The sequence below is a fragment of the Eufriesea mexicana genome, unplaced genomic scaffold, assembly GCF_001483705.2.
Source record: "Eufriesea mexicana isolate 0111107269 unplaced genomic scaffold, ASM148370v2 scaffold10389, whole genome shotgun sequence".
In the NCBI taxonomy this organism is placed as follows: domain Eukaryota; kingdom Metazoa; phylum Arthropoda; class Insecta; order Hymenoptera; family Apidae; genus Eufriesea; species Eufriesea mexicana.
Genome location: NW_016918048.1, coordinates 374,310 through 387,616, shown reverse-complemented (window position 1 = coordinate 387,616; position 13,307 = coordinate 374,310). Strand labels below are relative to the sequence as shown.

The window sequence follows — 13,307 nt, the reverse complement described above, 5'->3', positions numbered from 1 at the left end:
TCTCGACCATTAGTGTCAGTATTTATGACTGTTTTTTCAATTTTCAAGCAGCTTGAATAAATAAATTGCGATTCGATAGTTGTCGTACTGCTCAATTGCCTCGAATCCGTGTGTTTATGTTTGATTTATTCAAACAGTTTTATTATCTTTCATTTGTTTCATCATTCATCTTCTACACAAGAATGCGTACTTTATGCCTTGTGTTGCAACTGAATGCATCTATATTATGTGTAAAGTTCTATATTCACCTGTAAATAATTTCTTTGTCATTGGTTTTTATGAAATTACACAATTTCAATCATAGTATTTATTTATTAACACGATTACCAATTTTAACCATTATTACAATTTAATATAATCCAGTAATTGTGAGAAAGAAAGAAATGTACAATAAGGTAAACAAGTAAACTGTACATATTGTCTTCATGTATACAATAAAAGTACGATGCACTCTTAATGTTACATACTTCACTACTACCGTCACTTCTAACATCCTTCAATCATGTGTCTTCAAAAGCCTTCGTAAGTCCTTTATACCGATCTTTAAATTCTTCCAAAATATCTAAAATCAGTCAGCATTCAGTAATTCAACTTTTATTCCTTTCTTTAATCAAAATACCAATTGTATCCAGAAAAATCAATTGCACAGGTACTCCTTATTTCTCCCGTAACGTAACTTGACTCAGATCTGCAGTGACCACGCTTAGTTATCCGTTTCTCCCACGACGGGGCGAAATTTGGAAGAATAAGAGGGAGGCCTGAGAGAATAATCGAAACGGCGCCAAGAATTAACCGGAATCTCCTTCCCTGTTGGTCTCCTCCGCACGGGTCATGGCATCGAAATAGCGTGTCGCACGGAATTATTGATACCGAGTGATTGGGGATTTTATCGGTATCGCGGGAATGATCGAGTTCGTGAAAAGCCAGGAATACCCATTGCGAAAAATTGACGCGCGAGTAATAGCATGATCCATAACTCGCGTCGCGTTTTGGAATTACCCCTTACACTATGATTTAACTCTTTTCACTCGAGAGTCCTTCAGTCGCCATATAATAAAATTTCTAAGGAATAGAGAAAGTCGTAGCAGGAGTGTCAGGGTGTTGTGAGAGATCAGTGTGGCAATACGTATCAGAGAGTGTTTGAGAGCGAGTAGAATAAGTCTTACCTTATTTGTTATTCGTTACCTTTGAAATATATAATAATTATTAATCATTAATCATGCTGCGTGAGAGAATATATATACACCTATTCAATCATGTGTGAGATCACTCCCTCCTCAACCCATCAACATATTGTAGAGACTTTGGTTGATGGTGTCGAATAGAATTATTTATTAATTAATAATAATAGATTAACAATATGTGAGTGACGATTAAGCATACGAATCTATATCGAGTACAACTTAAGGCTACGCTCAACTCAACGACACAATGACAATTCAGCCTGTTACAACTAATGGCTCACAGCTGAAACACAACTAAGAACTTCTCTAAAGAACTGTCTCTCAAGAACTCTCTTCCTCCCCATAGAGGAGTCACGCAATTTAATTTTGTTATATAAAATAACTTCTCGATTTGATTCTAGAAGATATCGATTGGTTTACAATTTGTTTTTGTTGGCAATAGCCGATTCGCGATTTCTTTTGGCATCATACATGTATATATCTAGCTACAGTAGAAACGAGTTGCGATAAATAAACTGCTGCAACGAATAAATAAATAAATAAATAAAAATTAGCGTTGTAATAAAAGAATGAAATAAATCGGACAATATAATTACCCGTCTGTCTAGATGAGTATGAAAATTCGTTTTCCCAACGAATTAAAAAATAAAATGTACATTTTTCAGAACGATGGAAAACAAAAAAGATCGTTAAATCAATCATTTTGACAGACCCGATACCCCCACTGTTAATAACGAGTGAAACTATTAAATTCGCGCGAGATATATCGGCGACACTGCGAAAGCCTCTCTCATCGTCGATGAACGTAAACTCTTCGGTGTATCGTTACCGATCGCGAGATTATTTTAAGGGAAGACCGTTAAAACCGATCGCGTTGCTCGATTTTGCGACATTAAGCCGCTTTCGCAAACATATTCGAGAAGATTTACCGCGGGCAAACGTTTGACGGATAAGTACGAATCGTGTGTAATTTAACAAGATATATGGGGTTTGATTAAAAACGAGAAAAAGGGGGGCAGGTGGGAATGGGGGGAAAAATATGTGCAGCGGAGCGACCGGGGAAAAAAGGAAAAAGAAAATAGAGTGGATATGCATTAATCACATTGGCGCGGCTTTATCGCGACGTAAACTCGTTATTTGCATTAACGACGATTCGGCACGCGAAAAAACAAAGAAGGGACGAACGTAACTCCGTGATGTCATCGTTTATGGAACAATGTTTATCTTCGAATCGTTAACGTAACCGATCGCTGGATTTAGGGGGCGAGGGTTGTTTCAACCCCCGCGCCCGGAACTGGGCAGACGCGAGAGATATTTCGCGAATTTTGTATTTATAAATAACGCATTAAAAATATCCCGGTTCTGTTATTTCGTCCCCTCTGGTATGATATTTTAAAGAAGAGTCACGCAATTTTTACGATCCTGCGTGCATTTTCAGGGAGAGTGTGGGAGCTGAAATATTTTTTTTAGGGCGGGGATTAGGGGTGGGGAGTTATGGAACGGTGACAGCAGGTGATTGTGGGTTATCTAATTATATGCAGAGATTTTTTATTTTTTTTTTGTAAGTAGATAGAGGAATTCTAAGGCGAATAATTTGAAGAGGGACGAAGAAACGAAGGGATGTAGGAAATAGGGGTGAGAAATTCTTCGAAAAATATTCGTGTAGCAATATTTGTTTAAGTAAGGCGATATTTCGTTGAATAATTTTAACTGAAGTTTGACAAAGTAGAAATTAGATTCACTGAGAGTTTAACAAATTAGAAGTTAGGTTTACCAAGGTGTAATTAAATGCGATTCTAACTGAGGTTCGAGAAAATAGAAATTAGGTTCACTAAAGTTGAGTTAGAAATTCAGTTTACCAGGGTTTAACAAATTAGGAATAATTATAATTAAGGCTTAACAATTTAACAATTAGGTTCACTATTCTTTAACGAATTAGAAATAATTCTATCTAAGGTTCGACAATATGGAAATTGAGTTCATTAAAGTTTGACATATTAGAAGCTGTGTTTACCAGGATTTAATAAATTAGGAATAATTCTTACTGAAGTTCGGGAAAATAAAAATTAGGCTCACTAAAATTAAGTTTACTAGAATTTAACAAATTAGAAATAATTCTAATTAAAGTTTAACGAATTGGAAATTAGATTCATTATTCTTGAACAAATTAGGAATAATTCTAACTAAAGTTCAACAATATGTAAATTGGGTTCATTAAAGATTAACACATTAGAAGTTGGGTTTACCAGGATTTAACAAATTAAGAATAATTCTAACTGAGGTTCGAGAAAATAGAAATTAGGTTCACCGAAGTTGAGTTAGAAACTAAGTTTACCAGGATTTAACAAATTAAGAATGATTCTAATTAAGGTTTAACAAATTTAATTCGAACTACGGGTGAATAAACTAGAAACTATATATACTAAAATTTAATAAATTAAGAATAAAGTTTACTAATATTTAATGAACGAAAAATGATGTTTACCGAGTTTAAACAAATTACAAATCTCGTTATTAAAGCAACTATTAAAGCAAATATCAAAATATATCTTCGCCATTTTGAAACTAGTTGTACACGACTTTCTGATATCACGAAACCACAAAATTATTCACCACGACTAAGATCAATAATTAAAATAAAAATAGCAAACGATAATCGAAATGAAAACTAGATCGACGATCAAATAAATATCTGCCTAAATTTTCGATCGAAAAATCCGTGATAAAACGCGAGAAAAAGGCGAACGCAAAGAATGGGTGAGCTATTAAACGAGTTTAAAGGCATTGAATGGAATTTTACGATTTCCCTGCAATCTTCGGGGATCAACAGTAAATAGCGGAAGTACAAAGGGATTCAAAAGACACAGGGTCTTTCATTGCGCGTTTGTCGCGATACACCTTATGTACACCCCCTTACGTGTCTGTGTACGTGCGGTCCGTGGTGCGCATGTGTGTTGAAGTTGGCGAGAAAATCCACACGTATTGTCATTCCGTGCAGCGTGCAATAGCCTAAGTTGAATTGATCGAAACGACTTTTATGTGCCAAGGCTTTCACTTTGTGAATGGGTCTGGTCGATCCACCGTGTGTAGACACTGCTAACTCGCCTTTGAATTTAGCAGAAGGTTTACACTCCCTCCTGCTACGGTCCTGGCCCTTTTCTTTAACTTTCATCTCCTGTCCCTCTCTTTCTCTCTCTCTTTCTCTCTTCCTCTCTCTCTCTCTCTCTCTCTGCGTGTTTCATCCGACTGTGTTCGACAGATGAGTCCTCGTACAGAGATTCGACTCTCTGGTTGAGAAAACAACCCGGAGATCGAGCTTTCGTCGATCTTAATGAAAATCCTGTGTACCGTCCTGGCGGATCGAAAATATCCCACTGTATCGGCCATATTTGTTAATGGTGATCGACTGGTTTGTTGCATGTAATTTGATTGGATTCTCTTTAAAACTGTCATTTTGTTTGTTCATTGTGCTGTTTATTTCGGGGAGGAGTCGTGATTGATTGTTGTTTATTATTTTTCCAGGGAGCAGGTTGTCAGTTCGGTGTGAAATTTCGGATCCGATTATGAGGAAATGGAATTTTAAAAATACCTCTGATGGAATTACAGCGGGTTGAAAGGATTTTAAAGAGTGTCGTTTGAAAATTAAACGTGTCACGTGATGTTTTATTTCATTAAGTTCTTTTTTTATCATTCTTGTTAGACCATTTTATTAACGCTGGAACTACGAATCCAGTCGAAATGACTGGTCTGAAATTTTCCTCTTTGCAATTGTAATAAAACGTAGACCTGCTTTACTCCTATCGAGATGGAAATATATACTGTAATTAATATATTTATTTATCTTCATAATACCATTAATTATTATGAATATTATCTACGCGAGCTATGTTTAGGTATCCCATTAAAGATCGGTAGTTCCAGTGTTAATATTATTAAGGAAATCGTGGCATACTTGCTGTGTATTTTTATTCGACTTGTTTAACACGTTTAGTGCCCAGCCGGTTTTGTTTGCGGTTCCGTTCAGGCCCAAACTCGGCTGTCAAGTGGGCCATCGACGACGGGCGAAGTGTTTACAAAACTCGGAGATATTTTGCCGATTGTTGTAACAGGAATTCCCAAACGTTAGGTCTAAAAATGGCGAAGAATTTAACACCTTTTGGTCATAGTCTGGGACGGTCCCCAACGGAAAGTCTAGAGTATCGGTCCCCGAGGACCGGCCGGGCCCAAACGGAAAATCTAGTACCGATCCCCGAGGACCGGCTGGGCCCAAATAGAAAATCTAGAGTGTCGATCCCCGAGGACCGGCCGGGCCCAAACGGAAAGTTTAGTGCCGGTCCCCAAGGATCAACTGGGCCCGAACAGAAAGTCTAGTGCCAGTCCTTGGGGACCGGTGTGGCACTTAACGTGTTAATTAATCTGTACTAATAAATGCTACTCTTAGGCTAGTATTTCTAGCTATTGTATTTAATCGTACGTTAATACAGTAGTCGGTTAACTCGACTTAAATTTATTCAATTAAATTAAACGGGAGTGAATAAATGAAACCATATTGGACGACATGGGAGATGAAATGATAAAAACATGCAGTACAGTACAGCGATAAATAATTTAAAACTGCACAATGGATTATTAGAGCCATAAAACAATTTTATTGCAACTTCCGCGTACCATTCATTACGCTCTAAGCATTATCAAAATTCTGAAGCAACATGCATCGTTACTAACGGCGCATCAACAATTTTATCATACAGTTCAATATTTTATCACGTATCACGTTCCCTCTGAAGAGTATTAAAAGCGACGAAAAGATTCTTTCTGCGATATTATAAGCGATATACCAGTGGCTTTTAAATAATAGAGTTATAGGAATCAGTCTCAGAGATACCTAGATCTATTTGCTAAATTAAATGTTGCATAAATTCCTGCATTTTTCAAGAGATCTCGTGTAACGTGATAAGCTTTGTTTAAAATATTTTTCCACCGTTTGCATATTTGAAGGATCCTAACGAGAAGAATTGAAAATTTCGCGATTGTGTATCGATACGAGAAAATTGAACGAAAGGTACTAGATTTGGCTATAAATCATATAAATTATATAAATTAAGCAGAATATGGTATAACGCCAAAGTATGACAAATTAATAATACTATATTTCCACTATCAGTCCTGAACAATGGAATAATAATCTTACATTGCAAGATTAAATATTCGAAATTATGATAAATACGAAAGAATGCGAAATATCCAAAGTTAGAACATAAAATTTAACCTAATACTGTGGCATTGGTGATTGGACCCAGTGATTGCCATTGATGAGTGCTTGAAACCGTGTGATAGCGAAGAGAGAGAATGTTTAGACTAGATTATCAGTAGTGCGAGAAGGATACACGAGTTCTTAGAATCCACGTGGAATTTTTGGACCCTTGGAAGTGTGTAGTACGAGGGTACCGTCTGTATGGATATAAAAAGGGAAGCAAGGGATTAGTTGAGGAGTGTCAGAGAGTGTCAGGCATCAGAACAAGAGCGTCAAAAGAGTGTCGAGAGAATGTGAGAGGAGAGAGTATCAAGAGAGTGTCAGAAGAGTGTCCTGTAAGTGAGAGTTACGAATGGGCCGCATCCTAATTAATATAATAAATATTATTAAAAAGAAAGGAAAGCTCTATCCCTGATGCACCTATTCCTATGTCCCCTATTCTCATTCCGGATCTCACAAAACACGGATTCTAATATCACTGCATCCCTCACCAGGATCTAATTATTATCTCGAATAATAACCGATAACTGCACCAGCACGAAAAATCTCCAAATAAAACATAAAATTGAACCTAATACGTATCCATGCTTCCCTATCTCCAATTCCAATCTCACGAAACACGCGGATTCTAACATCACTGCATCCCTCGCCAGGATCTAATTGTTAACTCATCCCCGACATCTCGACAGCCCACAAACCAAGCACCCAAGGAACACCTGAACATATACACACGTGTATACTCGCATACATACTCTTTCCTGTCATCCATCACCGTACGCCCCAACAGATTCCCTGTCACATACAATTCCTCGATTCCAGATTGGTGAATTTCACAGCGCGGGCCAACCTGTCTTACATCCCGTTCGCGTCGTCGACAATTAGCCAGATAGGTTGCGGTCGTGCAATTTACACGGCCAGACCCGAGCAATCGACATCCAGCGGCGCAGACGTGGCTGAGAGTACAATGGCCGTCGGATTCGGGGATCGCGTGGAGGCCCTCGTGTGCAATTACGGCCCTCTCGATCGGAACACGCCTAGAGAGCTGTACGAGGACGGTGTGCCGGCTCTTTGTCCACAGGGGACGATCCGCAGCTCGCGATATCCAGCCCTCTGTCGTAAGTGTTTCCTCGCAGACGTGTTCTTGCCGCGGCAACGCGCGCGATTGTTGTCGCTTCCTCTCTGTCTCTCTGTCTCTCTCTCGCTCTTTCCTTTCCTGCGCGTCTTTCTCCGCCTTTCTGGCTGTCTCTGTCTCTCTCACCCCGGGCCACGCTCGTTAAGCGCTTCCTCGGACGACGAGATCTCGCCGCGCGGCGCTAGTATCGCTTTCAACTGCTGTTCGGATCGCTCGTCTCGCGGGAGACCGGTTTCGGATTATTCGACGTATGCTGGGTGGGTTAATTCCGTTTTCTTGGTATATTTTGCTAGTCGTGGATGGAAGAATGTGTGACGAGGAGGTAATAGAGTTGGAGATGGTGATGGGATGAAAAGGTTGACACGGTTTTAACAGCCGCGTGGAAGTCGGTGATGACTCGAGTCGAGCTTGTCAATAGCGGTATGGGGTTTTTTGATGACTAATTGCGTTGGAATTGGTCGAGGTATTGTAATATCGTAGGCTCTAAGCGAAAGAGGGCTATAAGAAAGAAAATGAGTGGACAGGACGAAAGCCAGACCCAATGGCCTGCAATATTTTTGGAGATCGGAGTGATTAGGGAAAGCTAGGAACAATCCTTTTTGAAAAGTGTTGTATAAATCATAGAGAATTGTCCTTTCGTTTTATATATATCACTGATTAACCAACGATTTTCTTTATGCAACCCTACTTTTAACTATATCCGGATGTTACTTTGATATTTGTCGAGGCTCGTTCGGGATTAGTTACTACGGTATTTATAACGAAGAAATTTCCTGTTCCTGATTAAATAATGAATTAATTTATTATTTATTCCGCTAATAGAAGCAAGATAGAGAAACTACCCCAATTAATTTAAACAATACTTAAAGTCGACGAATCGTGGAATTTTTGCTACGTTTTCTAACATCGTTGTTACGTGTTCTAGTAATTAATTTACACGTGTAATCTACCGATACTGTAAAGAAAGATTTTTAATATATCTCTTAGTCGTTAATTTGAACGCTTCAGTGCAACTCGCAGAAGGTTATTAAAAATCGACTAAAATATTTCTCCGCGACTCCCCTGCTCCAATCTATCTGCATATTTTCACACGTACGTCCTAAAATAAATAGACTTCGAGATGTCCGAAAAGAATCGCGATGACATTTTGTTTATCAGCGATAAACAGTCTCGATTTTCAAATTTACACGTGTACTTTCGTCAAACAGTACGAATAGATTTTTACGAGACCTTTTACTCGAGGAACGAGGTCGATCCGCGTGGAATCGATTTATTCGCGGGTTAATAGGTCGAGATTAAAATTCCATTGGAATGATGATTCCCTTTGACTCGTCGATTAGGGCTATTTTTATTTGCTATATTATCCACGAGTGATCGCGAAGGAGCAAAGGCGGTACTCCTTTCGTCGAGAAACCCGAACGCGTACAGGGAAGGTTATAACTACGTTCTATTTCGCAACTCTTTGTCCGTGGAAATTATTTAAAAGCCACGGAGTACAACGAAATTCTGCAAAAACAACGGAATGAAAATAAAATCGCCGACCGGTGAAAGAAAGACTGATTTTCTATGTTCAATTTAGCGGAAAACGACCATAGAGGAATATACATTGTAAATATTGAAATGCAACTCTGTCAAAGAATGAAATGCAGCCACCAGCTTGCACGCTATTTTGTCCCTTTTTTATTGCGCGCAAAATATTGATTTTTCATGCGCTGAAATATGATGGACAAAAGAAAATTTCTCGCGATATCGCTCGCAGCGTTTGAAAAACGATTTTCTATTTTCATCGGGGATAATTTAGTTTATTCCGTTTATCCAAAATTAATCGAAAGCTCTTGCTGAATAAAAAAAGAAGAGAGAAAATGGGAGATACTTCGTGCGAAAAAAAAGATATTTCACGTTGACGATTTTTAAATTTCATTTTCCAAAGTCTCTCTTAAAAATCCCTTATACGACGAATACGGCTATTTCCTTGTCTTCTTTCCTTTATTTTGGTATCTCTTTATATATATCATCCGTAACAAAGGCGAGTGGTTCGTTTGTCAATTTCGAAGACAGCTCAACGATTCGTAGAATCAGACGCTCGAGTGACTTTAAGACCCGCAAAACTATTACTTCTGATTGCGAGATATAGGTACTGGAAGTTATAGAACATTTCTAAGTGTATATAGAGGGCAGACTGAACATTAAGGGAGCTTCTCAACAATCTTATTCAGCATTCTGCTCCGGCACCGAAATCCGACAGAGTTTCAGGAACGTGGTTCCCCGAAAATTTTCGCCCCTGCTACAAATTGAACTTGGGACGAACAAGGAGCAATAAAACCACGTTGCTGCTACCCTTGTCAATCGGAACCGTCTAAATTGATATCTCGTTACCTTTTTTACCCGTTTTGCCCGTTAGCCGAGTAACTTTTCATTGTAAACAGGAAATTCAAGGGGGATAGAATTTAATTAAACGACAAAGTTCTGTGATAAGAAGAAAGGAGGAGAATTATTGAACTCTCTTGCACTGTTTTAATTATTTTATTCGATAATTTAATCGAAGAGATTAGTATTCTTTGCTAAAAAGTTTGAAAAAGATTATAGAAGACCTAAATATTCTTGAAAAGAATGTTTACCGTTATTGGTAAATAATAAATCATAAATATCGATATAAACGATATTACATCGATAAATATGGTATACAATATGGATGATAATTAAACAGTACAACGAAAGTAAAAGAGCATACGTGATTACGATCACGTTGAAATAAAAATCAGTATTAATTTTGCCAAAAGCACCTGCATACGCTTTGCAATTGTAAAGATAAAAAGTATAGAAGAAGTCGTTTTGATCCCTTTGCTAGCTCTAGTGTTAATAATATTTTTACTATTTATTATTTATACAATAATGATAATAATATTAATGAAATTCTACAAGTAACCAATACCGTAAATTCCTATTTTTAAACATATTATTAACAAAATTTACAGATTATCTAACATTATTAGAGGGTAAATTACCGTGCAAGGTGGTCCTAAATAATACTCCCTTCTAAACCAGAAAATGTACGTATATTCGACGTAACTTTTAAATCGATATAAGAAGTAAGAGGAAGAAAGAGGAACCGGAACATATTAGCCATTATAAATGACATCCATCGGCAACTTCCCTAGCACACGTAATCCCGATTAATCAGCAAACGCACCCCACTTGCCCAGGGTTTCTTGCCTTCGACCCTCGAGCAAGGAATAGTAGCAATAGAGAGGGAACGGTTTGTCATTCATGTGAAACGGCGGTGAAAGTTTAATTAATATCGGGATATATTGATTCATTAACGCGGATAGATGTTATCGAATCGCAGTTTACGGGGTTAACATAATTCTTTGGCTGTCATCGGGACTCCGAGCTGTCCGGCTAACCTATAAGAAACCGAGCCGGATGACGAATGGATTAATTTCGACCGCAAGAAGTTCGCCGTCGTTTTCCTCGATCCTTCGCATTTTCTTTCCGCTGGAATACGCGATCGAGGAAACGAGCAGCGTAATTCTCGCAACGACCTGCGTGTGGCGCCACCTCCGCATCACGAACACCGTGTCACGACCATTCCCATTGAAACGTATCAATTTTTCTCCCCGGTTACGTGTATTATTTGGTCGACGGTGCTCGAGTCGGCGATGAAAGACGGGGAAAAGAGAGCAGAGGAGAGAAGAGAGGGTAGTGCGAGCGAGTCACGCGATTTCAACGAGAAAAAGTCGAACGGTTCTACGAGGTTTGTCGCGCCGTGATTACCGCATTTCCCGAGCGCGGCGCTGCGATCGTGGTGGCGCCATTGTGTTCCTTGCATCGCGTAACTTAGGGCTTCTTGGTTTCGTTTTCTTCTCAGAGTGGATTCTATAAATGGTTCACGTCAAAGGGAAAAATGCGAGATATGATAATTGGCAAAGACCGGACGTTGCGAGAATTAGGGTACTATTTTTCCGCGATTACAAAAACGAAGGAAGAAACGATGGAACTTTGGTCCCTTTGGCGATTTTCTGGTATCGTTGCGGGGGAATTTTCGCTCGTTGCGTTAAGTGCACTCGGACTTTTTTCGCATGCGACGTTTCTTTACGAGGAAATTGAATGTTCCGTTTGGCGAAACTTTTTTGTAGCTTCGTTGACTAATTGATGACTAGTTTGCATAATTAAGTATCGCGTTGTTCCATGTTCGACATTGGCCTCGTTCGAATAAGTGTCGCATTTTTCTTAATTAGTACCAATTTTAGCACCCATTAACACTAGAGTTACCAATCTTTGTAACTAGATATACTACTATGTAACTCGTGACTGAAAATATTTTACACGTGGTAAGGTGACTCTTTCATGCAAAGATAAGGCATAATAATAGAACGGAATTTATTCTACTTATGCAAGGAATTATAAAATCGTAATTAAATAGGATTATAATTAAAATACCGCTACAATGAACATATTCCTAATCTTATACACAAATAAATATACTACCTCGACGAAAATTATCGTTGTATTCGCCAACTGTTGCAACCCGATCTGAAATTCATCGTCCAGACCAATGCAATATCCACTCGAAGGGAGGGAAAAAATGGGTTCATTGATAAACAAACGCGTTAAACATACGTAGAAAAAGCTCGGCGTGGGAATATTTCACGCAGGCACCGTAAAGCATCAAAGCATCAATCTTCGCGGGAACATTACGTCGTAAGCAAATAAATCTTACAGAGCTCGGCTGTTTCCCTCGCGACACGACATTTTCCCTCTTCCATGCGACCGAAAAAGCAAACAAGAAAACCGGCGTATCGCGTGACTCCTGTACCGTGTACGAAAACAAGCAGTACCGATCGAAAATTCCTTCGAGGGACGCGTACTACACGTGTACCCCGAGCGTAGGACGGCGTCCTCTCGTTGGTCGCGAAATTGCGCGTGGATTTCAGTTATCTTTCCAATTTATACCGACGAACTTGCTCGCGAGATCTCGACGGGGATAAGCTAGACGCTCGTTAAAGTTTTCCACGAGACACCGCCGCTCGAGAGAGGGAGAGAGACTGAGAGAGACACGCGCGAACAGTGAGAACGGAGACACGAAGAGGTAGAATGAGAGAGAGAGAGAGAGAGAGAGAGAGAGAGAGGCATGGAGAGAAAGAGAATGAGGGACAGACAGAAAGAGAATGAGAGACATAGACAGAGAGAGGGGCACAGAGAGATGGAGACAGAACAGAAGGGCACACAGGAAAAGGGAACGAGAGAGAAAGAGACACGAAGAGTGAGAACGAGAGAGAGAGAGAGAGACATGCGGGAAAAGGGAGACTGAGAGAGGAAATGAAACGTAAGAAAAAAAGGAAGAGAAAAATGATTGCTTCTATTAGAAAAGTTTCAGGAGTGGCAGTCGCAAAAGGCGCAGCGTAAAATTCAACAGAAGCAAGGTAAAAGGAGAGATCGAACGATGAGCAGCGGCGCATTCCTAATTATACCGGCAGTTTATCTTGTTCAGACGGTATTATTATTGCTGACACGCCTGTCGACGTGATCGTCCACTTATCGTCCTTGCCTGATCTAACGCTATCAATAGACCGTATTCGCCAGGTAAATCAGTTTCTTTTCCTCTTTCGCTGCTTTCGCCCTTGTGTTTCTTTGTTCCCTGGATGTACAATGGCGCGGTGAAGTCTCGCGAAGATTTCTTCTCCTTTCCCTCCCCCCCCCCCTTCATTTCCACCCCTTTCAAGGGTCGAATCTCAGG

The 13,307-nt window shown here is 39.4% G+C and overlaps 1 protein-coding gene across 1 annotated transcript; it reads left to right on the top strand.

The window, feature by feature from the left end:
- Positions 1-7,284: 7,284 nt before the first annotated feature.
- Positions 7,285-13,097, top strand: LOC108553431 (uncharacterized). The gene is made up of 2 exons (XM_017908321.1): positions 7,285-7,553; positions 12,937-13,097. The coding sequence occupies exons 1-2, from the start codon at positions 7,403-7,405 to the stop codon at positions 13,095-13,097; spliced, it is 312 nt and encodes a 103-aa protein (XP_017763810.1). The 5' UTR covers positions 7,285-7,402.
- Positions 13,098-13,307: the final 210 nt, after the last annotated feature.

Excerpts from the sequence above, each read along its gene's own strand:
- LOC108553431 (XM_017908321.1), top strand. The coding sequence starts at position 7,403 with ATGGCCGTCGGATTCGGGGATCGCGTGGAGGCCCTCGTGTGCAATTAC. Across the intron at positions 7,554-12,936 it reads GCGATATCCAGCCCTCTGTC|AAAAGTTTCAGGAGTGGCAG; the intron begins GTAAGTGTTTCC and ends TGCTTCTATTAG.